The sequence below is a fragment of the Oryzias melastigma genome, linkage group LG22, assembly GCF_002922805.2.
Source record: "Oryzias melastigma strain HK-1 linkage group LG22, ASM292280v2, whole genome shotgun sequence".
NCBI classification, from domain to species: domain Eukaryota; kingdom Metazoa; phylum Chordata; class Actinopteri; order Beloniformes; family Adrianichthyidae; genus Oryzias; species Oryzias melastigma.
This window is the reverse complement of record NC_050533.1, coordinates 24,956,803-24,984,167: the sequence shown is the minus strand read 5'-3', so window position 1 is coordinate 24,984,167 and position 27,365 is coordinate 24,956,803. Positions and strand designations below refer to the sequence as shown.

The 27,365-nt window shown below is 38.5% G+C and overlaps 1 protein-coding gene across 1 annotated transcript in view; it reads right to left on the bottom strand.

Moving 5' to 3' along the window:
- Positions 1-870: 870 nt before the first annotated feature.
- gfra4a (GDNF family receptor alpha 4a) overlaps positions 871-27,365 on the bottom strand; it is a 209,272-nt gene continuing 182,777 nt past the window's right edge. Inside the window, exons 5-8 of the mRNA XM_024266942.2 lie at positions 25,992-26,101; positions 22,287-22,421; positions 9,743-9,912; positions 871-4,683 (exon numbers count right to left, since the gene is read on the bottom strand). Coding sequence (XP_024122710.1) covers positions 4,546-4,683; positions 9,743-9,912; positions 22,287-22,421; positions 25,992-26,101 — 553 coding nt within the window. The 3' untranslated portion in view covers positions 871-4,545. The remainder of the gene's footprint in view (positions 4,684-9,742; positions 9,913-22,286; positions 22,422-25,991; positions 26,102-27,365) is intronic.

Below are 27,365 nucleotides of genomic sequence, written 5' to 3'. Positions count from 1 at the left end.
CCAGACCACACCTCCTCCAATAGCCCCGCCCCCTCCTTTTTTGTATTTTTCAAATCTGGGATGATAGTGGAATCACCCTCCAACTGTCCTGTTTGGTGACCCTTTAAGGACAGAAAACAGTATTTAACTGTCTTTAAAACATTGTTTATTGCAGACAGATCTAAAAGACAGATGCTTGCTCTAGACCGGGGTCACCAACCTTTTTTTGTCGGCTCGCGCCACTTTTCTTCTTCACAATCTGCTGAAGTTATTGTGTTAACAGTTGAACAGTTACAGTAAATCAAAGAACATAAACACTGGAGCTCCGGTGTTAAAGAGTTAAATAAATCAGGTTTTTCCCTCAAACTCCTAACAATGATAACTCATTAGTTGATGTTCTGGGTGTAAAAGTGTACAGAAAATGACAGTTCAGATTGAAACACTGTGAAGCTTTTCTCTGACACTCCTCTGGTGCTGCTGAAAGTCACTAAATGGACTCTGGTGTCCTAAAGCGTCTGTTCCTCAGAGGGGGCTCTTCATCAGTTAACGTTGGACATCTTTCTGCTCCCCACTCCCTGATGGGGGGGCATGCTTTCAGCTTTTTCCAGGCTGAAGCAGCAGCGATGGGCCAGACAGCTCCAGGATGTGGGGCAGCTGGAGGTCTGTCCCACATAGCTGTTGACCCAAAACACAGAGACTGGCAGCAATTAGAGCATCCATATGCAGCACACAGGTGATGCTAGGACAGATCTGTCATTGTTCTTTGCCTCCTTGAGCTCATGATGGAGTGATATTTATGAAATAAACTAGGGTTGGTTTGTTTTTGGTGATCTAAAAACCTTTTCTATTCATGCAGATGTTTTGTTTACAGAAGAACAAACATACTCGGGGTTTGTTTACACCAGGGGTCCCATTTATTCAAGTTTTTGATGCGCATGTTTGTATGCGTCAGAAGAAATTGAAACTGTTTGACACTCAAAGAAAATATTTGGTTAAATCCCATTTTATTTATACCCAAGGTATGAATAGTCCACTCCAGACATCATAGATATGGCATACACTGTGTAGCTTACAGTATACACTATATTATAACATCCTTACAATTACATGATGCATGTAACAAAAAGGTCAATATGAAGGTCATGGCCTCAGAAGATTCATCATGGGGTGGAACCTTTGCCCTGTCATCACCACAACTGTGACAAACTCAAAGGGCCAGTTCAGCCAAACACACTTCAGTCGCTCCCAAAGCAGCAGATCAACTAAAACACTGCAGCCACATCCTTTCATGAGACGCGCTCCTTCAATCTGCTCTCCTTTAACACCCATGCTGATGACAGTCGGGATTTTCCTATTTTAATATGTTCTTGTGACATTATTCTCATGATGGAGGACATGTATAAACAAAATTGAGCCTAAAACTCAATTTCTGAGTATTTCTTTAATCATATTGTAGGGAATCAGGAGCAGATGAAAAGAAGCCACTGGTAAAAAATGTGTGATGAAAACATCTGGATCTAAGCTGTACAGCTGGATAGCTCTGATATTCATCACCATTTTGTTGCATCAGTAATGTTGGTTGGGGGAGTGAGGGGCTGTAAGCTAGTGGGAGAATGTGTAAATAGATGGATGATGGGAAGGATGCGGACTTTCTCCATAGTAACAACTCAGAGGTGAATGGACTCCTGCCGCTTTGCAGAAACTATGTTCTAGAAAACAACACAAGTTTTTAGATTTTGGCTAAAAACGGAACAATTATACTATTAAAAAAAAAAAAACAATGGGAAGATTTTTACAATAGGTCAAAAGATGATCAGAGTGAGACTTAAATATATTAAACAATATGTTCTGAACTAGAGCTGCCACAATTAGACGACTAATTAGAATAGTCCACAACTAATTTAATAGTCGATTAGTCATTACTTTATATTATAAGGAGTCAAAGTATAATACATTTGGACAAAGTTGTGAGGGTTCAGCACCAAAAAATGTTATTTTGTTATTTTTGAGTCATTGAGACCAAAAACTTTATCTGCAGTGAAAAACACTTCCTTGTTTCAGATGCCAACTTTATTAGAGAGATCAGGAATATACTTTCCATCAAACTCATGTTGACAGGTGACCTTTGACCCTATATACCATCTATAAATAGAATTTATATTAAATTGTTACATCATCTTGAGGGGCGGGGCACCTGTCAAAATGAGTTTGATGGAAAGTATATTCCTTATATCTCTCATTCCATTTTATCTTGCTTTAATCCCAGAAACTAACGAAGGACAGAAGCTGCATGATTCATTAAAGGTTTAATAAACTATCATCTTAATTATCTTTATTTTTAGTTAATTCAAATCTAATGATTGTTAAGATGTGTGCTTTTCTTCCACTTTGTGCATGACCCGATTAGTCGACTAATCAGAAAAAAACAATCAGTGATTAGTCTACTATGAAAATAATCGGTTGGGGCAACTCTATTCTGAACATTGGTGGATTGTGTTGGATTTTAGCTTTCTTTTTAATAAACTCTCTTAGTTTTGGTGAATCACTTGCAATGCTGCTTTAAAATTAGCATTTTTAAACACTTAAAATGATTTTAAGGAGTGTTCACTTTTAAGCCATAAACCATGTTTCTGATACACAGCGTTCACCCTTTCTGCATTTGTAATGGGTTCCACCTCTGTTTACCTTCAGATCTGAATGAATCGTTTGAGGTTGAAGGAGCTGAAACCATCCTCTGAAGTTATGGTTCACTCTGGCATGAAAGCATCACACAGTTGCTGCGCAATCTCCCGCTTTCCCTCAACTCAAGGGATTCTCTACTGAGCTGAGGTCTGGTGATGAGGGTCAGTTCAGGAAACCTGCTGAAGATGATCTGAGCTTTAAATGCCAAAAAGAAGATTTATGAAATTGAAAACATGATGGGATGGATGTGATCAGCTACAACACAGTTAGAAATGTTGGGCCCGAAAATATCCCCCAAACCACTACACCACCACCACCACCAGCAGCAGCAGCAGCCAGAGCTGTCCATACAAGACTGGATGAATCCATGTTTTATATTTCTGATAATCTGATCCAAACATCTGGAAGTTGAAGCTAAAATCCTGACACTTTTCTACTCTGCTATTGTCCACTTTTGCACTTTCGTTTGATCAGCTGTTTGTGTCAATGAGTGAGCCTAATACAGTGGTCAGTGAATGGGAATCGCCTTAAAGTGGAAATTAAAGGTCTGAATTTGAATTTAGAACATCCAGAAAACACATCACACATAAGAAACAAAAACAATGAATGTTTTTAGAGGTTCACAGTGGAGCTTTGGCTTCAATAATCCAACAAAATATTTATTTTGACCAGAACCAAAGTGGGCCATGAGAACAGAGACTGTCTCTCTTGCGTATGCCGTGGGTGAACTGGCCCTTTTCCATCTGCTCTTCTGAGGGCGTCTTGAGGATAATTTCATTAAACTGAAATGGATGTTGTTGATGTCTCTCCTGTGTTTGGCTTCATTCTGAATTCTGCCACAAACTGCCCCAGCAGAACATTTAACTGTGACACACTTTGAGCCGTCATGTCCAGCTGATGGGGTCCCGGCAGACAGGGGGCGCCGCGGACACATCCGACGTTCCGTTTATTTGAGACAGAGTTCACATATATTTAAAAAATAGAAAGTTGTGTCCATCTCCTGCTGCATCATCACAAACACAATATTTTTTTGTTTTTTTTAACACTTGAGACGGGAACGACTCAGCAGGCCTCACACTTAAAGCTTAATGAACGCATAGATGAAGACTTTCCTTCCAAAGTGGCAAACCAAGAATTTACAAGAGACATCTTTTCATACCAAATGATCTAAAGCATTGAAAAAGGTCTGCTAAAGTACTGTAGGTCCTCTGCCTGATCTTGTTAAAATGTTCTCACAAAAACCTGGGAATGTGTTTGTGCCGTGACTCCTGTGACACGTCTAACATTCATTTAGAAAGCAAATGAGGCATGAAAATAAAGCTGAATGGACAGAGTGCTGTGTGTTCACCATCACGCACATTCCACCAAAAATCTCTCCATCTTCATCTGAGAGAAGAACTCTTGACATTTATTTTTTTACATCAAGGAATGTTCGAGAACAGAAGAGTTTTGTATATATTTTCATATATTTATATATTTATATGTTTATCTTTTGACATATCCGGCACCACACCTTCAGCGTCTCTCTTCTGTGCATGTTCTGAGGCGTGGACGTTCCTGTCAGATGAGCGACGGCGTTGTTGGTGTCAGAGTTTGTGCCCGGGCAGGCGTGAAGCTGGGTATGTCGAGTGTGTTTCCTGTTTTTTCCCCTTGGGTGGCGCTCTTTCAGGGGCGCAGGGTTCACAACACATCTGCTCTGAGTCATGATTCACAAAAAGAGATAGTGTGGTTTTAGTGACAAAGGACAGGGGGAAAGTGGGGACCCGTCTCCCCCGAACATCATCTGACACAAAGAAATGGATGTTTTCCAGTCAGGCTCCATCTCACTCCCCCGTTTTCCACCCAGATCTGGAGCGCAGTCTGTGGATGCCAGCTCAGGGTCTCTTACGGACGGGACAGCAGGAGCAGCAGCCAGCCCAGGATGAGCAGCGGGGAGACGCAGGGGGGTTGGACGCCCCCGCCAGAAAGGGAGGGAAGAGTGGAGTCACCTTCATCGCCCCACAATCTTTCGTTCTCATTGACCTGAAAAAGACCACAGAAATACGTGAAGCTGTGGAGGAACAAATGTCATGAGGGTAAACGTTTCCTGATCTCTCAGCTTGGAGATGCTGCTAAGAGACGAATTCTGAGTTCATGACAGTTTTTAAGCTCCACATACAAAACGTTTGGTCACTGAATGCACGTTGAAAACTAAACCAGGTTAAACTTTGGCCAATCAGGGTCTCAGATTTGGTAAAGACATTTGCATCATGTTCTTTTTTATCAAAGGAAGTGCCGACCGTTTGAAAATTGATCATGGAAGAGAAATTAATACTTGTGATGTGTGCCGACGGGAATTATAAAACAACAAGTTGGTCATCTAGAGCAGATCATTCTTGTAAGGGCCACGTAACTTTTTTCTTCTCTGATATGGGGCCGGGGTCGGTCTGTAGGCTAACAGAAAAAGCGTTTTCTGTTTGCAGCTCTGTCTGCGATTAATGCTAGCAGTTTTTTGCAAACTGGTTTAGCAAGCAACCTCAAAGCCAGATTGGGGAAAAAAAAATCATGTCTCTCTGATAGTATTTGGAGGGCAGGGAAAAATGTGGAAGTGGGCCAGATCCGGCCCGCGGGCCGTAGTTCTGGGACCCCCTGATCTATAGGAGTAGATAGATTCTGAAGTTTTGCACCGCTTTAACATCTCACACAAACCCTCTACCAACAGTAGGTGGAGGACATGTGATAGTGAACAGTAGAGAAAGTAGAAGAAGCCCCTCCCTGCTTGACCAGTGTGAACAATGGGTCAAACTCCTCTCCTAAGTTCACCACATGTTGCAGGCTAGCTACGAAGTAAGCTAGTTTTGAAATGTCTTTTTTTTTGTTATGTTATGTCATTTTGTTGTGTATGTTGAGTTAAAGTTCTTTGATAGGGAAAAAACCTGTGAAACAATGAAAATAACATTAAAGGGACATTATATATGGACATTCATTCATTTTCTTGACCGCTTGTCCCTTTCAGGGTCGTGGGGGTGCCGGAGCCTAACCCGACCACTGAAGGGCGAAGGCGGGGTACACCCCGGACAGGTCGCCAGGCTGTCGCAGGGCCTCAATCACACACATACACTCTCACATCCACACCTATATATGGACAATATTTAATCATTTTCTGCACATTTGAGTAAACTGTTTTTTTCTTAGAGTTCATCTAGATCTCTGGTCTTCTGTCTATCACAGGGGGTCAAACTCATTTTGGTCCGGGGCCACATCTGATCTCAAGTGAGCCGGACCAGTAATATAATACCAAAATAACCTCTGGTCAACTTGTTATCTGTAGCTTTGTTAATCTTTTTTGTTTTTTTCTTAGTTGGAGAAAATGCCTTGAACATCCTAGTTGCCTAATCACTTATTATTATTAGAGCTATTGCTTATTATTACCTTTGGGGAAACAACATTTTTATTTTATTTTTATAGCAACTTAACTGCGGTGAGGCTAGCAGGGAACCTAACTGCATCTTACCCAGACGTGGCATGCTTTTACAAAGAAATGTTGTTGATTTCTTGATCTATCGCTACGCCGGTATTTCTTTTTCTTTGCTTCCCCTAGTGGTGGAAATGTGCATTGTGGTCACTTTCTTAAATAACCATAATTCTCCTAAAGAATGACCAAGGAACTTGGATTTTTTTTCAACATCCTAATATTTTTGTTCTCTTCATGACTGGGCCGGATTAAACCAGCTGGGGGGCCATAAGCGGCCCGTGGGCCGTATGTGTGACACTACTGGTCTATCATCTCATCTACTCCATCATCATTCCGCCATCTTCCCTTCTCGGTTTATTTCAACTCATCTACTCTCCGCCAGCACCTTGAAATATTAACTTGGACATTAAGTGGGTTGCTTTTGTCTTTTTAGTGAGTACACTCAAAGGGTTTATTATTTTCTTTGAAAGAAAGGAGGAAAAAGGAGATTGGACTCATTGAAATATATTTTTTGAGATCTCAGTTTTATTTGAGCATCCTTTTCATGTTAGTAGACACTTTTTTTGTTTGTTTTTTTCGTTGTGAATTTTTACACACGAGAATACTTTCAATTAGCACTTAGTTCTTGTATTTAATTATATGTCATTATCTGAGATAATTCAGTTCTAGTACAACCATTCATTGTAGTAGTGTGCTTTCTTTGGGATGCACCATCCTAAGTTGTGTAATATATGACAGTAACCAATCTCCTTACCGAACCTGGACCTAGACTAACTCCAACTGAAGATATTTAGAGTTGCCTCACACCGTCAACCACTCAAAACCAGACTGAAGTCATGTCCTGATGAGGGAAATACAAGATTCACAAAACAAATGATGTTGGTTTACTAAAGTTGACATCAGCTTATCATGGATTTCTTACATCACCTCCACCTTTAATCTTGATCCAAGGTTTGCAACATGTCAGCACAAATACAGGTGCTAAACTTTTTTATTGAGAGAAATGTTCCACTAAACTGCAATGAAAGTGAGCTTCAGCAAAGTATGCAATAAAAGGCAGAATCAAACTGAAAACAGAGGAACCAGGCGAGGAGTAGAAGCAAAACATCAAAGTAGGTGGAGGGAGGAGTTTCTCTGGGTCCATGGAGAGGGGGAGCGGTTTGTTCACCTGCTGAGGTGGTACCAAAGATAGACGTCCCCGACAGAGAGTAGTGGTTGACTGGGATTTTTGGTTGAACATTTTACGACAGTTGTTTCAACATTTAAATATTTTAATGAAAGTTACAGCAGATGTGCTTTTTCTTTTTTAAAAATAACCACTAAAAATGGTTTATACTATAGATGTGGAAAAAAGCACAGTTTCCATTTTGTTTAGATCACATGTGTCAAAGGCCCTCCAGGTAATTCTATCAGGCTCTCCAGATCATTTTGAATGAATGAATGAATGAATGAATGAATGAATGAATGAATGAATGAATGAATGAATGAAGTGGTTTATTTCAACCAATCAGGTCACAATACATAACATATCACTTAATGAATCACAAGTAGATCACTTGAAAGGGAGTTAAAGGAAGCGAACTTATATAATCCCACCCCGACTCGACCATACCATTTTCTCTACATGAATTATCAATATCCGGTTCAGGACTTAATATCAAATATTAATAAAATCAGGCTATTAAGGATCAATAATAATCATTTAATTAATTATTTTATTTTATTGTTATTAATGGCCCGAAGTTATCTTGTGATTATTTCTAATTTGTATAATTTTGACAAAATATATTTTTATGTAGGGTAAACTATTAAAGTTATTTAGGCTTTAAGTTGATTGATTCTGGAATTCAAGATTCAGGATCAACTTTATTTAAATTCAGTTGTAGAAGCAGCAAATAATAATAATGAAAAGCACAAAACAGCATCAAACTGCTAAATGATCAATAATAATAATATTTTTGCCCTTTTATTATTTATAATTATGTTAAAAAGTTACAGTTTTAAAGCATTCTGCTAGCTTTTTGGACTATTTTGACTTTACTAAGATTTTTTAGACTATTTTGGAGTTTAGCTAATATTCCAGCTACATGCTAATTGTTTTGGGTAATTTAGGCTTTTTTTTAAGTTTTTAGGCTTTTTTGAAGTTTAGCTATTTTTTTAGCTTCGGTGATTTCAACTATCAATTTCAGCATCTTCAGCGACCAAATTCATCTTACAGCATTCACACTAGCATTATAACATGCAGTGCTTTATATCTAGTTCATAATTTGTTAAAAAAGTTACAGTTTTAAAGTTTTAAAAATGTATTTTTAGAGTGTTCCATAAATGTTTATCCTGTTCGGCCCACAACCTAAGGTGAGTTTTGGATTTTGCCCCCCTGTGCGATTGAGTTTGACACCCCGGGTTTAGATGTTTGAAGGGTAAAAAGAGAATCCCACTTACACATTGATTGAGATGATTGTGTTTATGTGAGCTCTAAAGCTACTTTAGGCTTTGTGTGTTGATGATATTTAACCAGCAGGTTTCTCTTTCTGTCTCATATTTCTGTTAATAACCAGAGGATTCTGCATTCTCATATTCTTTTGTAGACCAACTCAATAATAATAATAATAATAATACTCCCTTATGGTAAAAATGCTCATGGAGGATTAAACACGAGCATGCAGGAGCAGAAAGTGCTCATGGGGGTCTGAATTATCTGCGAGGAATGTTTGATATGTGTGTGGTGGTGTCTTATTTATGTGTGGAGTTTTGCCAAAAAAAATAAATAAATAAAACACGATAAATGTAGCCACATGAATTCCTATCGGTCAACATCAGCCAAAACAGAAACTGTAAAGAAATGAAAGGTTGATATTTTCAATAAAATTTCAAATATTGGAGGGATATTCAAATTTGTATTTTGATTTGTGAACGATCAAAGACAGGAAATGAAAATACAGTTCAGCAGGACATTCATAAAATAAATGTTGTACATTTTTCTGTTGAAATCGGTAAGATTACCTTTAATTATTTATGTAAAATCGTGTTAAACAGCGTTCAGCTGTAAGCTTTACTGGAAGTAACTTCACTTTTTCTGCCCTGTCACCATTTTGTCTGATGTCACCATGAAAAGGGTCTACTTGCCTAAAAACAGCATCATCATAACCAAAAGAGCAATGGGAACACTTTGAAACTAGATCAAAAAAGGATCAAAGTGAGAGTTTAAAACAAAAAAACATTTCTGAGGTGCAGAAGCAGAAACTTAACAGAACTTTTGATGAATGAAGGAGACTACCTGCTCTGTCTTTAGTGATTATGTGAAAAGAAACCTAAAAGAAGCTTTGATTATTCTCATCGTCGACAAATGCATGTAAACGTCAGGCGATGTGAGACCGATTTCCACCCCCGTTAACAGGACATGGAAACAGTCACAGCATTAGCAGCATTAGAGCCATGTCTCATTTCAAACGGCGAGCTGGCCTGAAGGGAACCAGCTCATTTTTCCTCCTTCGCCTGCTGATGTTTCAGAAATCCATCCGTCTTGATTAAAACAAATCCTCCAATTTCTGTGACCCACATCTGAAAGGCTGTCTGCAGGAGAAAAAAGGTTTTGTTGAACATTGTCACTGTTTCATCCCATCTCACCTGAGTAGGTATCTGTGCTCGTAGAACATTGTGCTCTGTTTCCATGGAGACGCCTGGAGCCGCGGTGGAGAAGTGTGGGCTGTGGCTGTCTGCAGCCGGACTGGGCATCCCTTGTTGACTCTCACTTGTCTTCACGTCTGAGCCGTTCCCGAATGCTGAGATGGCATTTTCTGCATGAAAAAGCAGAATTAGATTCATTTCATTCTGCTTTTTATTTAATACTTTTTGTAGTAAAGGAAACTAACAAAACTGTAAACCAAATGTGACCATTTCTAGGTTACTTTTCAATTGTTTGCTTGGTGGTAAAACTTGAAAACCAACAATAATAATAACAATCATATAAATAATAAGGCAATAATAATTATACACTGACGACCGAACTTTACTAGAGTGAGCCGTCATAGCAGGACCTCAGGTCGCCAAAAGCCTCAACTCTGCTGGTTCTCAACACCAAGACTGAATGCAAAATCAGCCTCGCAGCATGCTACGCTGTGAGGGGTTTCAAAAACAAAACACACCTTTACACCTATGAGTAGAAAAGAGTACAGAGCGGAGTGACAAACAAAACACAAGGGGGACAAAAAGACTAAACAAGTAAAAACTTAAGGGAAAAGTCGGCTGGTCCATACTGAGTCTTGAACAGAGAGTTTGGTCAGTAACCACACACTTCTGTTTCTTGTTCATAAAACCACATGACTAAAGATCTTTTCAGTCATCAAGAGGGCGGGGCAAAGCAAGGTGAAGCAGAGGTCCTGCACTTTGCACTTTCTATAAAAATAGAGACTGATTTAACACATAAAGCTAAAGTCCGCTAGCTTGATGCTAATGTTTAATGGAATGTTCTATAGGACGGCTAATGCTAACACTTGGTTGACCTAATCCTACACTGCTGAATAAATGAACATCTTTATAAACTCACAGACATTAATTTTCCAAACTCTTTTAAGGAAGTGCTTTTAAAGTAATCATTTATGGTCTAAAACATTGTTTTTCCCCTCATACATTCTTCTTCTGGAATAAGGTGTAATACTTAAGTCAATCTCCACCTAGTGGTCAAACTGAAACGTCATCCAGGAGAAGCAGAACAATGTTTACATGTTAATGATCTGAACATTTTAGTTAGAACTTCTCCTTTAGAGAATCCATGTAACACTGGATGATATTAACAATCTCATTATTTCACTGATACATTTACAGTATGTGAACTGGATCAAATTCATATAAATATATTCAAATCATATAGTAGATTATTAATGTATTCCTTGTGCATAAATGTGTAAACTCAAAATTAAACTGAATTGAAGAATCAAAAGAATTGAAACAAATCTAAATTGAATTGATTCCGGCTCTTGTGAATTGAATTGAATAATTTCTGGAAATTATAATCGATACCCATCCCTTCAGACTGCACAAGAAGTACGGCTGATTCAAAGTATCCATGCAGAAGTCTGATTCAGGTCCTATAGAACTTTGATTTAATTTTCTTTTTTGCATCTTTTGATAATGATTACAATATGTATGTTTTAAAAGTTTAACCCCTGAGCTCTCTTATGGGGTCCAGATGACCCCACCCTTATATCGATGTGTGATCCTCCCAAAACAAAAGTGGACAGGATTTGATGTCTGCCACATCAGTGAAGATAAAAAATTCTTGATAAGAACGTTCAACGTTCTGTCTTGTGGAGTCCAGATGGCCCACTTTTAGTGTAAACGTGCCTAGAATAGCACAAGTGTTAACATTTAAAAACAGTATAAAAAATCATGACAAAAGTTAAGATAAAATTTTGTTCTTAAGTTTGTTGAATAAACAAAAATTTAAACAGATGAGCCTGGAGTAAAGATGTGAAAAGATTGTCAGAAGTTTCCTTTTGAGGTCAGAGAGAAGTGGGTTCCAGAGCAGCTGAAGACTGACCTCCTTGGTCAGGAGTCTGCAACCTTTAAGGTTAAAAGAGCCATTTCATCTAGTTCAGGGATTTCAACCTGCAGCTCCAGATCCACCTGTGTCTCTTTTATCTCTCCATGGTGGCTCCTTAGTCAAACATAAAATAAGTCGTGGAGACTGCTGATCCAGACATTTTGACCGTCACAGTCAGCAGCTCCTCTTAACAAAAACTGCCTAAAGAAAACAAATAAAGCCTGAAAACTAAGACTACCAAGATCCAAACTAAAATAACAAAACCCAGCAGTGTAAGACTGCTGAGGGCAAAGAGGAGAAAAATAACCAAAACAGAAATACAAGAAAAATAAAATAGCAATTTGTTAAAGTAAGGATTACTTAATCAGTATTTATTTAATTTAGTTTAGTTAAATGTATAAATTGATGTCTGAGGTTCACATAAATGATAAACTATGTAGGTTTTTACATCCTGTTGACCTGAAGACGTCGTTTGATCAACTCTACCTCCAGAATGAACTGATTTTATATGGAAAGAAAAACGTTGGTAAAAAGTTTGATCTGTTATGAGATAAAAGCATATTTTATCTTGTGCTTCACAACATTTGTTGCTAGTTGCCCAAAGCTACACTAAGATGATCCTGTTTGACACAGAGCATCTTTTATTTTGAAAATAAGTAAAAAAAAAAAAAATCCCATTTTGAGAGATGCTATGTTCTTTTTATATTTTTGCCTTTGTTTTTGCCAAAAATTGACATTAATCATATTATTTAAATAAAAAAGGTAATGAATACAAATTCAAATATACCATGAAAATTCTACTTTTTGAGGTTTTAAATGCATTCTACTGTTCTTTCCTCACCACAAAGAACCCTAAAGCAGCATTTTGATTCGTTTTTGCATTTAATAGTAATCCTCTAAAAACCTGCGCTGTCTGCAGCAGTCCCTCCCTTACCCACAAAAACGAGCAGGTGGAAACGTGCTGACGTAAGATCGATGCAGACAGCTCCCTCCAGGAAGAGTCTGCTCTGATAGCTCCGCCCCCAGATTAACACCAATGCTCAATTTATCCCTTTATCCAGTAATGATCCGCAAAACAACTTTCATTTTAGATGCAGCATACCGTATATCTTCCAGCTTTGTCCTGTCTTCAATAAATTCCGGCTGAAATATGTGATTGTTACTTAAAACGCGCCGCTCCTTTAAGACACCCCCCCCACACCCCACCACCACCTCCTCCACTCCCGCACAGCCGTGCAGAAGCCGCGTGTGTTTGTGTTGTAAAGGAGTTAGTGATGGCCAGACCTACTAAAGGCAGATATATCAAATGTGCATCCATCTTTGAAGAAATTTGGATTATTTTCGAGGGAGAAATACAGGTTTAGTCTGGGATGACGTCATGACACAGACAGCAGCAGCGTGCAGTGGCAGGCGGAGCTTCAGGAATCGAGCCCTTTTACTTCCGGGTATGAACAAACTCATTAAATATAACAAATATTTCATAAATAATCTGTTTTTCAGTGTTTCATAAGAAATATATGATCATATATATGGATGTAGTTCACTCTGAAAGGTTTAAGAAAATCATGGTATGGCCCATTTAAAGGCTAAAGTAAGACTATGTGCCTCCTTCTAGGTTTTATCAGTAGAAACCCTTACCAAAAAGAAGTATACTCGAGTTTATTTTAAGTATACTTTTTTTTTAAACTAAACTTAACATAGTATACTTTTAGGTGACTTTTTATGTACTTAGAGATAAACTACAAGTTCCTGTTAAGTATATTGTTTATACTTAGAATTACACTACAATTCTAAATGAATATAGCCTTAAACTTTTTATCAATATATATTTTAGTGTAGCTATTGGTGTACAAGTATTTTTCTTTTTGACAGTAGCTGTATTATTTTTAATGTTCTTCATAGAAGATATGTTCAGTAATCTTGTAGGTTTGTAGCAAGAAGTCAGATTTGGTGTGAATACCAAATGATAAACGAAAAGTATACTATTATGGTTATTTTAAGTATACTTTCATAAACTTAAAGTAAACTAAAAGTATACCATAATTGTAAGTATACTTTCATGAACTTAAAAGTGGCTGTATGGCTCAGTAGGCTAAGTGTAGGGCTGGTCCAATCCCCAGATTATCCACTGATCTCCATCCAGATTGGACTATATAAGTATATTTTCATAAACCTAAAGTAGATTTAAGGTAAACTAAAACTATACCATAAAGTTTACTTATAATAAAATTGAAGTAAAATTAAAGTTTATTGCCAGTAAACTAGAAGTATACCAGAAAGTTTACTTTAAGTATACTTCTAAGTATACTTTTTATAAACTAAAAGTGGGCCAATTTAGTACAAAGAAGTATACTTGGTAGTAAACTTCCAGTATACCTTTTAAGTACACTTGGTACAGTATATACCTTTTTATACTTAAGTATACTTTTAAAAATATACTTGAAGTATACTTATTTTTGGTAAGGGAAACCAGCCCAAATGGCTCTTTTACTGTTAAAGGATGCCGACCCCTGGTCTGACCAGAATCCACAGAGAGCCACAAAATCCCACTTTATTGTTTAAAAATGCACGATATTTATGTTTTTGACAATTAAGCATTTATTTATAAATGTAGTTTTTAAATATTACAATAATTGAATTACAACAGCGCCTATAGAACCGTTACATAAAGAAACATATATATATGTTTCTTTATGTAACGGTTCTTTTACTTCTTTTACTTTTGACAAATGCACTCACTAGTTCTGTTCAAAATAAAACCAACTCTGGGTCAAAAAATGTCCTCCTGCTGCTACAGCTTTTCTTATATTAGAAATAAAAGACGGCCGAGCATATTTTTTATCACTAGGATTTTGGTGTCTTGAAAATAAACATTTTAGAAGAATCTCAAACTAAGAACATTTAGAATAACCTGAGCTTTTTATTGAAAACACACAAATCTAAATCATATTCAACCATTTTCAACAACTTTCAACAACTCATTTAGGCTCTGCAGAAAGTGAAATATTGGTCATTTGCCCAAAACATATTTGTTCTAATGAGCGGATCAAAGCTTGTTTCTCTTTTTGTGTTTAACAGGTAAAGAGTGAACAGATGTGTAGGTGTGAATACATTTAATGAACAATATAAGTACTGTTATTATTTCAGGAAGAAAAAAAGCAACTTTTCACATTCAGATGTCACACGCTCAAGGTGTCGTGTAAATACTAGTCGCTCCACAAACTGTGGAGGTGTTCAAAGTGGAAAGTGGGATGAGGAAAAAGTGAGCGTCTGCCCTAAAATGCACCACCAAAATATGCTAACAGCTTCCAGTCTTTGTACAGTTGTAAAAACATTACAATAGATATTCTGCTTGATTGCTGAGAACATTCTTTTTTGTCGCTGTTTTTGCTGCTTTCACCAATGCAGCTTTTTGCTTTGCTCTTGTTTGAAACCTTTAACCTTTCATTGACCTTTATATATTAGCAGTTCCAATAACTCAACCACTTTTTACAAGATTAAACAGTAAATGAAAACCTATTCGTAAGCTCATCGATCTAGTTTAAAAAAAAAAAAAACCTTATTGCATGCTCCTTCATACAAAAACATAAGCCCTGGTGGTTTAAACACAAAATCTTTAACATCCTGTAACTTTAATTGTTAATACGATAATTCCAGTAGGTTCTGAAGGAGAAACGTGGCATGTTTATTAACAGACTTAGTAAGATTCATTAATATCTAAAGTGTGACCATTGTCTACAAAGGTCATATTCATAAACTGCTTACAAGCTTAACAAATGTATTAACTATCTTTGTCAACATTATATTGAGTGTTTAGCAACACCTCATCTAAAGTGTTACCAGTTCGGTTTACAAGCTATAGATAGCTTTATACTGACACCTGCTTTAACTGAGGAGTAGAGGTGAAGAAGGAACAGTGGTATAGAGAGCATCTTGGACTGCATTCAGCAGAAGACCTTCACTCACAGCAGCGTTTCATGATTTACATGAAGCTTCATACACAACACCTGAAAGGCCTTGAATCTACTGCAGCCAGAACGACATGATGATGTGATGAATGAAGATTCTCTCAGCATTCATTTTCATTCAGTTAATGGTCTACTCTGCAGGAGTTTTGTTTGCATGAAAGTCACTTCGATTAAAATCTACCCATATGAAGCCATGAATGGGAGAAGGATCAATTAGTCTCCTCAGCAGAGTGATGGATGCTGATACACGGTTGTGAAAATCCTATTCTTATTTAGTCGCTTCACATTAAAAAGGTTCAGATTTCAGAGATGTGATTTTAGTGAGAGGTTCTCTGAGTATCAGGGTGTGACACACCAACATTGATTTCTTAGGATCATAACAAATTGAATCATTCTCCTGAGGTAGTTTCTTTTGCAAACAAGTTTCTTCAGCAATCAATTCAGATGTTTCGTTGCCCCCCCCCTCTGATGCAACAGTGAGATCAGGATAGGATGAAGATAGAAAATCCGATGGGTGACCTGCCTGCTTGCATCAGCTGTAAAGCCAATCACTCTCACCAGCCAATCTGCTGCACTGATGAGAAGGTGAAGCAATGCTGCAATGTTTGCATACTGGACCAGAAGTGGCAGCTTTCAACACCACGATTTCTCCTACATCTTCGACTCCTGATATTAGGCTTTCACTAAAAAGACTTTTAACTCCAATGGGTTAGAAGACAGATGCAGACAGATGAAGACAGAAATTTGATTCTCTGGTTGATCTGATCTCTTATTTTGGTCTTCTTCACCAAAGTAAACAGGTTATGATCCAGAGACGTTCCCAGGCCAGTTGAGAGGTTTTTGTATCAAAGATGTGCCATCGGGCCCATTTAACCCTAGAGCACTATTGCTGTGACCCGGTCCTGGATGAGCGGAAGAAGATGATGGATGATTTTGCTAAATTTGTGTATTCTGTTCACGTGTCTTACCACGTCATGTGCCATAAAGCGAGTGTTCTGCTAGCTAAATTAAAAACCCAAAGCTAAAAGCTAATTAAAGTCCAACAAAAAGATGTTTTTGGAACATTTCTTTAGGGAGAAAAGTGTCAGTGAGGAAACTGAAAAAGAGCCTTCGACTTCAAAGAAACAAAAAGCTGCTGTTTACATACAAAACCAGGAGTCTGGATATAACCAGACTTTTCCCTACAACTGAGCTTCAGCTATTGATCAGTACTTGAGTGTAGACTTCATCAGCAAGACAGGAGAGGGTCATTCTCATGGTCAACCCACAGCAACAAAACCACGCCCCCTCAGAGGAGATTTTGGAAACAGAGGCTTCAGATCAACATGAAAAATGGCTTTTTAAGTCTTTTAGGTTGTGGAATTTTGGTTAAAAACTTCATAATTATAATTAAAACACTACTGGGAAGGATTTTTTTAATAAAAAAATTGTTATTTAAATCTGGCTCGATGGTTTGAAGGCATCCGCTCCTTGCAGGAAGCGCTCTGGACCAGCATGCTGACGGTGCTGTGGGTGTGTGGTGTCAGTGGGACGGGCGCATGCCTGCGCACCACAAGTTTGCATTTTAAGCTCAGCAGCACGTACTGATCTCCCAGCAGGCTGGAGGATGAGAGGTGCATCTCCAGCTGTTCATCACCATCCTCATGCAGAGATGAAGCACCAACTGATTTCTCTAGTACTGAGCCTTTGTGACAGCATTTTGTATATCTTTAGATGCAGGAGCTCTAACACCCATTGTCACATCTTTTACAATTTTTTCCCCAAGCCCTTTTTTCATGTTCTCTCTTCACAGCGTACCCAGAGGCAGAGGAACACATGCCACCATCCTGTCCCAGAGCTACACAGCTAATATCCCTCCAATCTAACGGCAGAAGTGGAGAAAATTTTAATAACTGCAAAAATAAATGAGCTTCACCTCCATCTGTCCTTTTCTTTTACCTGACACACTCAGCTTTCATAAAATGAGGAGGCCAGAGTTACTGTTCTGCATCGTGATTCAGCTCTTATTGCTGTGATGAGGAAGTGAAGCAGGGTGACAGCTGTTTTTAAAACCTGAGAGCACTTACTCAGGAGAGGGACATTATTCTCAGCAGTTTTCTCCTCTCCTGTCTGCAAGCAACTGTACTGTTTCCTGCCGCTATTCTCTTTGTACGCCTCATTAATTTGGAGGCAGGAAACCAAATTACGTTCAATTACAAAGTCATCAAAGGCCATCTGAAGTCCTGCCTCAGCAAGCTGGCCTAGAAACAGCAGGGAGGCCTGAGCAAAACAACCTTTCACTGAGAGGCAAAAGCATCTAGAGGTACCAAGAGAAATGACTTCTCTGATAAGTGTAGTCTCCACGTTTAAGAGAGAAAGCTTCCCCAAGGACAAGGCAGTGTTTGCCTGACGTTAGATGAATGAAAATTCATTTTCCCAGTTGTTGGCTTTAGCTGAGACTCATTACCAAACCGTAATGTTTCCAGAACCTGAAAGAAGAAACCAGCAGAGTCTGAATTTTCTCAGTTTGTTACAGAAACTAAAAAAAGACAACTTCACAGACATGTCACTAAGTAATCTTCTATTTTTCACCACATGATTGCTGCTGTTGTGGACTCATTGCTCCACCAATGAAGCTGAAACTCAGGGAAAAACTTCAGGAAGATCTGCAGGATAATTGAATACGACATTTTCACAGTGACTGCACACAAAATGGCAGCAAGGCTGAAAAAGTGAAAAGTTACGTCCGGTGTTCACATTTAGAACAGCAAAATAGTGTCAAACAGTGTTTGACACTATTTTACATTAATAATAAAAGGTTAACCTTACTAATTTTGTACAAATTTCAGTTACAATTTTTTTATTTGCGTACATTTTTAAATGGTGTTCAGCTGACAGCTTTACTGTTCTAAACCATAGACACCAGAAGCGACTCTGCACATGACCGGCGATGTGTGACGTCACGTGAAGAGGGTCTATTACGACAGCTTACTAAATTTGTAGACTTACATTGGATGAGTTTCTAGATCTTACAGCTTTTTTTAGGCTCTTGCAGGAAACTTAAAATGACTTAGAAAGTTAACGCAAAACACACCTTCTTAAAAATCTGTCTGGTTGGTAGCTATCTCAAGGGTTGTAAATACAGCCTGCCCAATTTTTTCATAAAAATCTAAAATAAAAATAGGATTGTTTGCATTTTATAGTTCAAGTCCCATTAGTTGTCACCTGGGTGTGTGACATTAGTTCTCTGCAGTTAGTGAGGTTAAGGGATTTCTTGGCCTGGATCCTATTATTGATGTTTGGTGAGTGTTTCCTACAACAGCCGAACTCCTTACATTTTTTTTTTTTTTTTTAGGGCCAGGAATCGATTAAAAAAAATGAACTAATTAATCGCAAACCTGGGAAAAAATGTATCTCGATTAATCACTATTAATTTTTTTTAGTTACAGTATTATCCAACTACTTAATATCTGTAAATAATCACAGTATTACATTTACACACAGGACTGTACACTTAGCACCTTTATTTTAAATTAAGGCTGTTAATTGATTAAAAATATATCAGATTAATCACACTTTTATGTTATGATCAATTACTATCAATTACAAAGTTTTACTAGGTAAATTTGATGACAATATTTTGAACATAAACAGGCCAGAGAGAACTTTTTCCTTCATTGTCATTGTCTTAAATGTTTAAATGTATCAAGTGTTAACTCAGATATCCCAAAAGTGTCATTTGGTCACACAAAAAGAAATCAACAGTTAGATAAGTAGAACTCCACGACTTTTTTACTACAAGAGAACAGAAATGCTGACCTACAGCCATTAGAAATGAACATGCAGACTTAAAAAAAAAGAAGTTCCAGTCCCTGCTCCATCTCACTGTGCACGGCGCTTTAAAACAACATTTTCTTTCATCTTCTAGAAAAGAACAAGCAGTAAGAGGTGAACTTTCTCTCTGATCTGATGCTTTATTTAACCTATCATGACGATCAGCATTTATATCGCTTCCCTTTGCTGCGATGCTTGTCATGTTACCGTGACAACACGCCAGATCATGGATCAAATAGCCCGCTTTTTGTGGAAAGGCGATCTAAACTGGAAAAAAACAACAAGATCAAAGTACTAAAAACCAATTGAATATGTATTTATTTTGTACAAAAAAATGGCATAAGTGGAAAAAAACAGACAAAGCTGTGGATGACTGCACCACGAGGAAAAGTGAAGGACTGCTGCTCAGTGAGTTGCAATAATTTACCTAAATAAATATGAACACGTTAATCATGATTTGTTAATTGCGATTGTGAATGCGTCAACGTGCACGGCCCTAGCCATTTTGATGTTTTAATTAAAAAATTGCATGATTCTGTGGACTGAAAAAATGCTTCATCAAATAGTTGAAACATCCACTGAATATATCACCTGTTTTGGTTACCCCTTTGATCCAGAGAATATGATCCTGGAGACAGTGATGTTAGCGTTCGTAGGTGCAGGATGGACAGGATCAGGCTCAGGACTGTAGTAGCTACAAGCTGTCAAAGACTGAACAGTGCCGAGTGTGATGGCATTTGCCTCACAGTTCCAAGAGTACCCCTAAAGCCGGCCCTTCTTTGCTAACACAGACAGTAGCTAATAGTAGCTAATGAAAATAAAGGAACCTGATAAGGATCTCACTAAGTGTGAATAGTATCATTTTTAGATCATCCACTGTCCTGGGATAGATGGTAAAAAGACACCCTCTGCAGTAGATCGAGCTTCATTTGCCCTTTCCCAGCCAGTGACTGCCAATCATGGACCACTGCAATGTGAGATGCACTCAAATATCAAGCATGTGATGTAGAGTCCCGTGGGGGTAGAGGAACTCCAGCCTGCTGAGGCCAAACCCATTAAACTGTTAGAGAGTTTATTTCACCAAAATAAAAGCAATGGTCCAATTTGGCTGTTGCCTTGAAGAATTGTGCCAAGCTCAGGAGGCAGACCCCAATGATTTACCCATCAGGAGCCTGATCCAGGCCAGATTAAACCTCCCCCGATGGGATGCAGTTGTACCCTACAGCTCAGTCACAGAAACATTTGTGGCCACTGAGGCAGTTTCACATGCACAATGAAATACTATCAAAGCGATTTTCTTATTGGATGAGAACCAATTCCACCTACAAGAGCATGCTACCTCATGCTTTCAGGTCTGCTGTCCTGAAATAGATGTGCAGAGGAATAGTTTTGGAGAACAGAGAATCAGGCTATAGTCCATGTGTCAAAGTCAAGGCCCGGGGGCCGGATCCGGCTCTCCGGATAATCATTATTACATTTTATTGTTATTGGTGGCCCGATGTTATCTTTAGCTTTTTTCTAACTTGTATAATTTTGACAAAATACATTTTTATGGAGAGTAAAATACTGACAATGATTTAAGGTTTAAGTTGAATTATTCTGGAATAATATTCCTGCATTTTTATTATCCATAATTATGTTAAAAAGTTACAGTTTAAACATTTTAAAAATTGTCATTCTGCTAGCTTTTTGGACTATTTTGACATTTACTAAGATTTTTTTAGGCTATTTTAGAATTTAGCTAATATTTCATCTACATGCTAGCCGTTCTGACTAATCTAGGCTTTTTTCCTAAAGTTTTTTAGGCTGTTTTGGAGCTTAGCTAATATTTAAGCTACATATTAGCAGTTTTAGTAAGTTTTTTTTTTCTTTCTAAGTTGTTAGGCTAATTTGAAATTTAGCTAATGTTTTAGCTGGCTAAAAACCTTCAGCGTTTTCAGCTACTAATTTCAGCATCTTCAGCTATCAGCACTAGCATTTTCAGTGGCCGAATTCAGCTTACAGCATTTACACTAGGATTATCACAGGTAATGCTATATATGAAGGTTATAATTATGTTAAAAAGTTACGCTTTTAAAGTTTTAAAATGTAGTTTTAGAGTGGTCAATAACTGTTTGTCCTGTTCAGCCCGCGATCTAAAGTGTGTTTTGGATTTTTCCAAATGTTGTGTGATTGAGTTTGACACCACTGCTATAGACTTTTGGAGAGGAATGATAATACATTGTATTCTAGGTGTTCCACAAGGTCCATTGCACATGAGAAGCCCAATGGCCCTAAGGTTACCATTCAAGTTAGAGCCCCAATGGAAGAGTAGCACTGGACATCATGACAGTATGAGAAAACACATGTTCTTGTGACTCAGGACCATTTTACTAAAAATAATGAAAGCTTTTCCTGTACTCAGCAACAAGGCAGTAACCACTGCAGAATGTCGTCTCACAGTGGAAATGCTATTATGGGGCCCACAAACATCGCAGAGTGACCAAGGTTGTAATTTTGAGTCAGACGTTCTCAGACAATGAGCATGCTGTTTGGGACGTATAAAAGCCCTCACTGCACCCTTCAGACCACTATCAGACAGTCAGTGAGAGAATTAATGCTGAAGATTTTGGCCAGGACTGGAATTCAGTCATCGCGACTGAGATCTCACAATCCCATATGCTGTTATGGACAAAAAGCAGTTTTTTGTCTGTGAATCAGTTGATCAGAGCCAGCGTAAACACCGTTTTTTTTCTTTGTGGCCAGATTCTCTTGTGAAAAGTTGTGTTGCAGAGTTTCTTAACTTCCTCGTTCTGGGTTTGTGTGGTTCTTGTTCCTGTAACGTTGTTTCTCTGCAGCTGCTACTCACTCAGGCAAACGTTGTCTTGGAAGAAAGCGAGGAAGTCGCTGCACTGATCCCTGTAGTTCCCACTTGCTGAGCACGAGCACCAGGGCCCCACGTTGGATGTGGAGTTGTCAAGATAGTTGGGTGTTATTGTGCTTCCTGTGGAGAAGAGGGGAGGGGGGACACTTGAATTACACCGCCTCACATTAGATGGTGAATGTGACCTCAGGTTACCTCATAGACAGTCAGGTGTGATCTCTTCTTCAGCTGAACTGAGCTGAATATTTAGCACTTCCTGCTGACTGTTATTATTCCTGCTCTCCTGCCTGCTGCTCTGCACTTTTCTGAGGAACTCTGCATGTAAACATCTTATTAACTGAATCAGGTTAGCTTATGGAGCTTTTGTGTAGCTTTGGTTTTCTGTGTTTTTTGGACATCTTCAGCTTGTTGAGTTGGATCCAGTCCTGCTCTGTGGTTCTGACACTTCCTGTTGGCTTCTCCTCACTTAAGGTGGTTGTTTCTTCTTCAGTTAAATTCATTACCAGATTTTCAGTTCTGTATTTTCTGGCTTGCATTAATCTGAAGAGATTTTGAATAATATGAACGCATTTGCAATTTCAGAAAATGCAAAGAAACACTGACTGCGGAGTTTAATAACACTGAAGCAGAATTTCGTCTGATTTAATCTTGACATGCTTAACGTGATTATGACCTTACTCTGAATACATGGTAATTTTCTATCATCCAGCTTTGCTCTAATCAGGTTAAAAATGAAGTCTTGGTCTGCATGCAAATGGCTCTGCGAGAAGGTAAGTGTGGAATTTAAACAGGAACAGATGAAAGCCCTTTTTTTTTTTTTTTTTTTTGGTCAATTGAGTCCAGAATATTTCTGCTGTTACAATTTGCACATGCGGCTGAACATGTAGGGGGTGGAGTTGTGTTTTCACGTGTCCTTAAATATGAGTAATGGGACGGAGCAAACTTTGTAGTCTTTGCAGCCCATAGGAAATGGTGTATGAAAAGGTCAGTTGTGGAAAAGACTCTCTTTAAAGCGTGCTCAGAATGGTGAATGGGACAGCGTAACAGCTGTTTCAGTAACTTTTGAAATTAATAAACCACTTCAAACATTTATTGTGCAACTTTTAATGAAATTTCTTTTATTTTTTTAGGCTCAAATATATATAAACAATAAAGAAAAGTTTTCTGCGATTTTATTACTTATTTTATGTTTTTAAGTTGATAAATATGTATATTTAAACCTTTAACACCTGAGCCATCACCAGTGACACTTAAACACAAAATCTTTAACATACTGTAACTTTTCAACCGTTAACACGATATTTCCAGTAGATTCTGAAAAAGAAAAGCAGCTCATGCAGCTTTTCTTTCTGAATCTACTGGAATGATTGTGTTACAGTGAATAAAAGAACATAAACAAAGAAGCTCCAAACAATCTCTCATAATTGTCACTTTTCAGAAACCTTACTTTCAGTGTAATAAAAGTTGAATCAATGATGAGCTAAAGGGGCTTTAGGAGTGCAGATTTCTGGATACATTTATCCTATTAGGTGAAAGCATAAACAAGTACGGATGTAACAATTCTTTGTGAATCTGTAAAAACAATGATTCAAACTCGTCAACATGTTAATCGTTGCAGAAAAGTAAAAAATCGGTTTGTAACGGCCTGTGCCTCAATTTAGAAATGCAGAGCAGATGATGTTTCTCCATTCAGCCTTGCTGTGAGTGACGCGGAAGTCGCTTCCATTTATGGTGTGGTTCACACCAGACACGGAGTGCCGCGGTTTGCCACGGAAGGATCACGCTGTACAGCGGATCGTTTCAGCGTCTGGTCTATTTGTGCACGAGCCGTGAGCGATCAATTCTGGCAGGAAGTTATATCAAGATACATGAGAAAATTCGGTTTATTTTTAAAAATATAACCAATTTTTCTGAATAAAACACCATGATTGACAAATGTGATCATGTTTTTGTATCTAAACAGACTGTAGAGATGTAAACAAACATGCAAACATAACACACGCTTTTCTCTGTGTGTCTCAACAACAGATAAATTAAAGAAGTGTAACTACTTGCTTCTTCTTAGCAGAAACATGGGGTAACATTTCTAGGTTATTAACTTACTCATGATGGCAAAAACATAAAAGCTCTAGCTGAAGCGCCTGTCGCGGGAAAATGCGCATCTGGTGTGAATGGCAGGAGAGAGTATTGCTTTGCGGCGCTTCCGCGTCCAGTGTGACACCCTCCAGGATTTCATGATGTTGCCATCGCAACTATTATTGCAAATTCAAGCAAAGCCGAGATTTGTTCCTCACCCTGCAACTTTATATTTTCATCCCAACTTTGATCAATCTACCGTGACAACAGTCATGGATGACGACGTGACTTCGTGAATGTTTCCCTTCTGAATTCTTCCTGCGAGCCATGTTTTTTTTTTTTTTTTTTTATTTACCCTCTTTAGTCCTCTGTCTTTTTTTCTTTGCAAGCTGCGCGGGAACGGGCGAGTGCGCGAGCAGCGGCTGCAGGGGGGTTGTGCTGAGTGGGCACGGGTGTGGAGTGGTCCATCACAGGTGGACTCAACATGAACCGAGTGTGAAAGGATTTGTGATCAATTCAGTATTATGTAAGTAAGTAAGTAAATCTTTATTTTATACTGCACTTTCACAGAGGGAAACTCACAGTTCTTCACAAAAGTTAAATTACAAGACAAATCGATAAAAACAATACATATTAAAATCTTAAAATCTATTCTAAATCTAATAGGAAATGAATGTAGAGATGATAGCAGAGGGGTGACATGTGTGTTCATTGACTCCTCATAAAAGTCTTGCAGCAGAATTTTGAACCATTTGGAGACGTTTGCTAAGACAGGTAAAAAGAGAATTACAGTAATCTAAGCGTCATGAAATAAAAGTCTATTGTCAGCTCAAAATCAGAAATAGTTTACATTGATTTTAATTTAGAAAATAAAATACCACATTATGTATGATTGTTTAATTGTATTGAATCCTTTCTGTTAGGAGGAATACAGATAGTTTGATCTAAGGGGCAAAAAGAAAACATACTTGGCCTTAAAATACCTTTAATTCATTGTGTTGAAAAAAAAAATGGAAAAAAAATGAAATTGTGACTTTAAAACTGTGAATTGAATCGACTGAATCGTTACATCGCTATAAATAAGTTGTCCCACATACAGTTTAGATGTGAGCTGGTAATCCTGGAAATGATGTTAATCTGTCAGTCATGGTCAGTGACTGTTGTAGTTTAGTGATCCTTAACGCTTCACTTACCAAACAACATTTCTTCACTGTCATCCTGGTGCTTTCATTGGCCTAAAATGATATGTTTAAAGTTTTTTTTAAGTCCTGTTGTGTAATATTCAATTGCTTTTTTATTCCCCAAAGCACAACAAACGCGTTCCCCTCCCACGTGCGCCCGCACTCACTGTTGCATCAGGGACAATTCAGTCAAAACAGCAGTCGATAGTTGTAATTGCACTACTTATGATGCCAGCAATGCGCCTGGGTACGCTGCAGCCACATTAATCAGCAATCTATCGATCCTCCAGGCGCGCCTCTCATCACAATCCTTGATTCATTCTTTTGAGTTCTGTTCAGCTCACTGGTCTGCAAGCCGCTGTCCTTTCTGTGAAAGCCTTTTGTTCCCAATCCATCACAGACGCTGGTTAAGCAAGAAAGATTTAGTCCTTACCTATCAGGCCATTGTAGGCCAGGAGACATGCTCCGAAGTTGTCCTGCTTGCAGCCGCTGGCGCTCAGCTCGGAGGGCTCGCAGTCGTGCTGGAACTGCCTCCAGCGGGACCTGAGGGAGCAGCAACATGACAGTCATCAACTTCTTATGTTGTCCGCTGAACGTCAGGTTGCTTTGTCTGAACCAGATGTGGACACTGAACTTGTTTAGCTCCTCTACATGCCATTTTGTCATGATTCACCCCCTGTTATTCCTAGACCAGTGCAGCAGTTCAAATGGTTCCAGTCACCACTGTTCACATTCATCCTTCCTTTTCTTTCTTTATTCTCTTATCCTCAGCTAGAAGTCTTCTGGCTTCACTCAAAATATGGAGGGTTTTTTGAATATTAGATAAACACGGATGTCTCAAACACATACAACCTTCTCTCGTTTTGCCAGACATCAAGCCTCATAACCGTCATCATCACGTAGCGCTATTGTGGCCATCACATTGCATCTGTGCTCACCTATCTATTAGCATTTACAACAGGATCCCCAGGAGGCGCTACAACTCTCTGCTCTGCCCCATTTTTCATGTCATTATAATGATGTGCGTAAAACTCAAAGGCTGTTCTCTGCTGGCGGCTAGTTAATGCCGACTGACTGGTGCGGGATTGCTGGGCCTTGAGATGTTCCATTCATCGCTGCGTAACACCTGATCAATGTCCATGACAGATGAAGCCGTTTGTCTTCCTGACATTTGAGGAGGAACCAGATTAAATGCTTGCGACCATTTGCTTTCAGACAGAGGATGCTGGAAGGATAAAGATGACAGACGTGTTCCTTAGAGAGCGTCCGCGTGAATCTCAACGACTTCACCAAATACTGTTTGTGTTTTAATTGAGCTACTTGTCGCAGAAACCTAAATAAATAAGGATTTAATGCTTGGATATATTTGTTTTCTGGAAGCGGCCCGCTGATCAGGATGGACACCGGCTCCACCTGCTGAGTCACTCTGAGCGCTCAGGAGATGAGAAGAGGCCCTAGGGCAGGGGTGTCAAATTTAATCGCACAAGGGGCCAAAATCCAAAAGGTCGCAGGACGAACAGGATAAATATTTACTGAACACTCTAAAACTACATTTTTAAAACTTTAAAACCGTAATTTTTTAACATAATCTGTGATAATGCTAGTGTGAATGCTGTAGGGCTGCCACAAATGAGTATTCCAATAGTCGACTAATCTCCGATTATTTTTTTTGATTAGTCGACTAATCGGTTCGTCCGGCGACTGGATGTAAAACACACATCTTAACCATAATTGGTTTTAAACTTGAAGTGTTTAAGCTATATGCTAACTAAAAATAAAGACAATAGTTTATTAAGCATTTAATGAA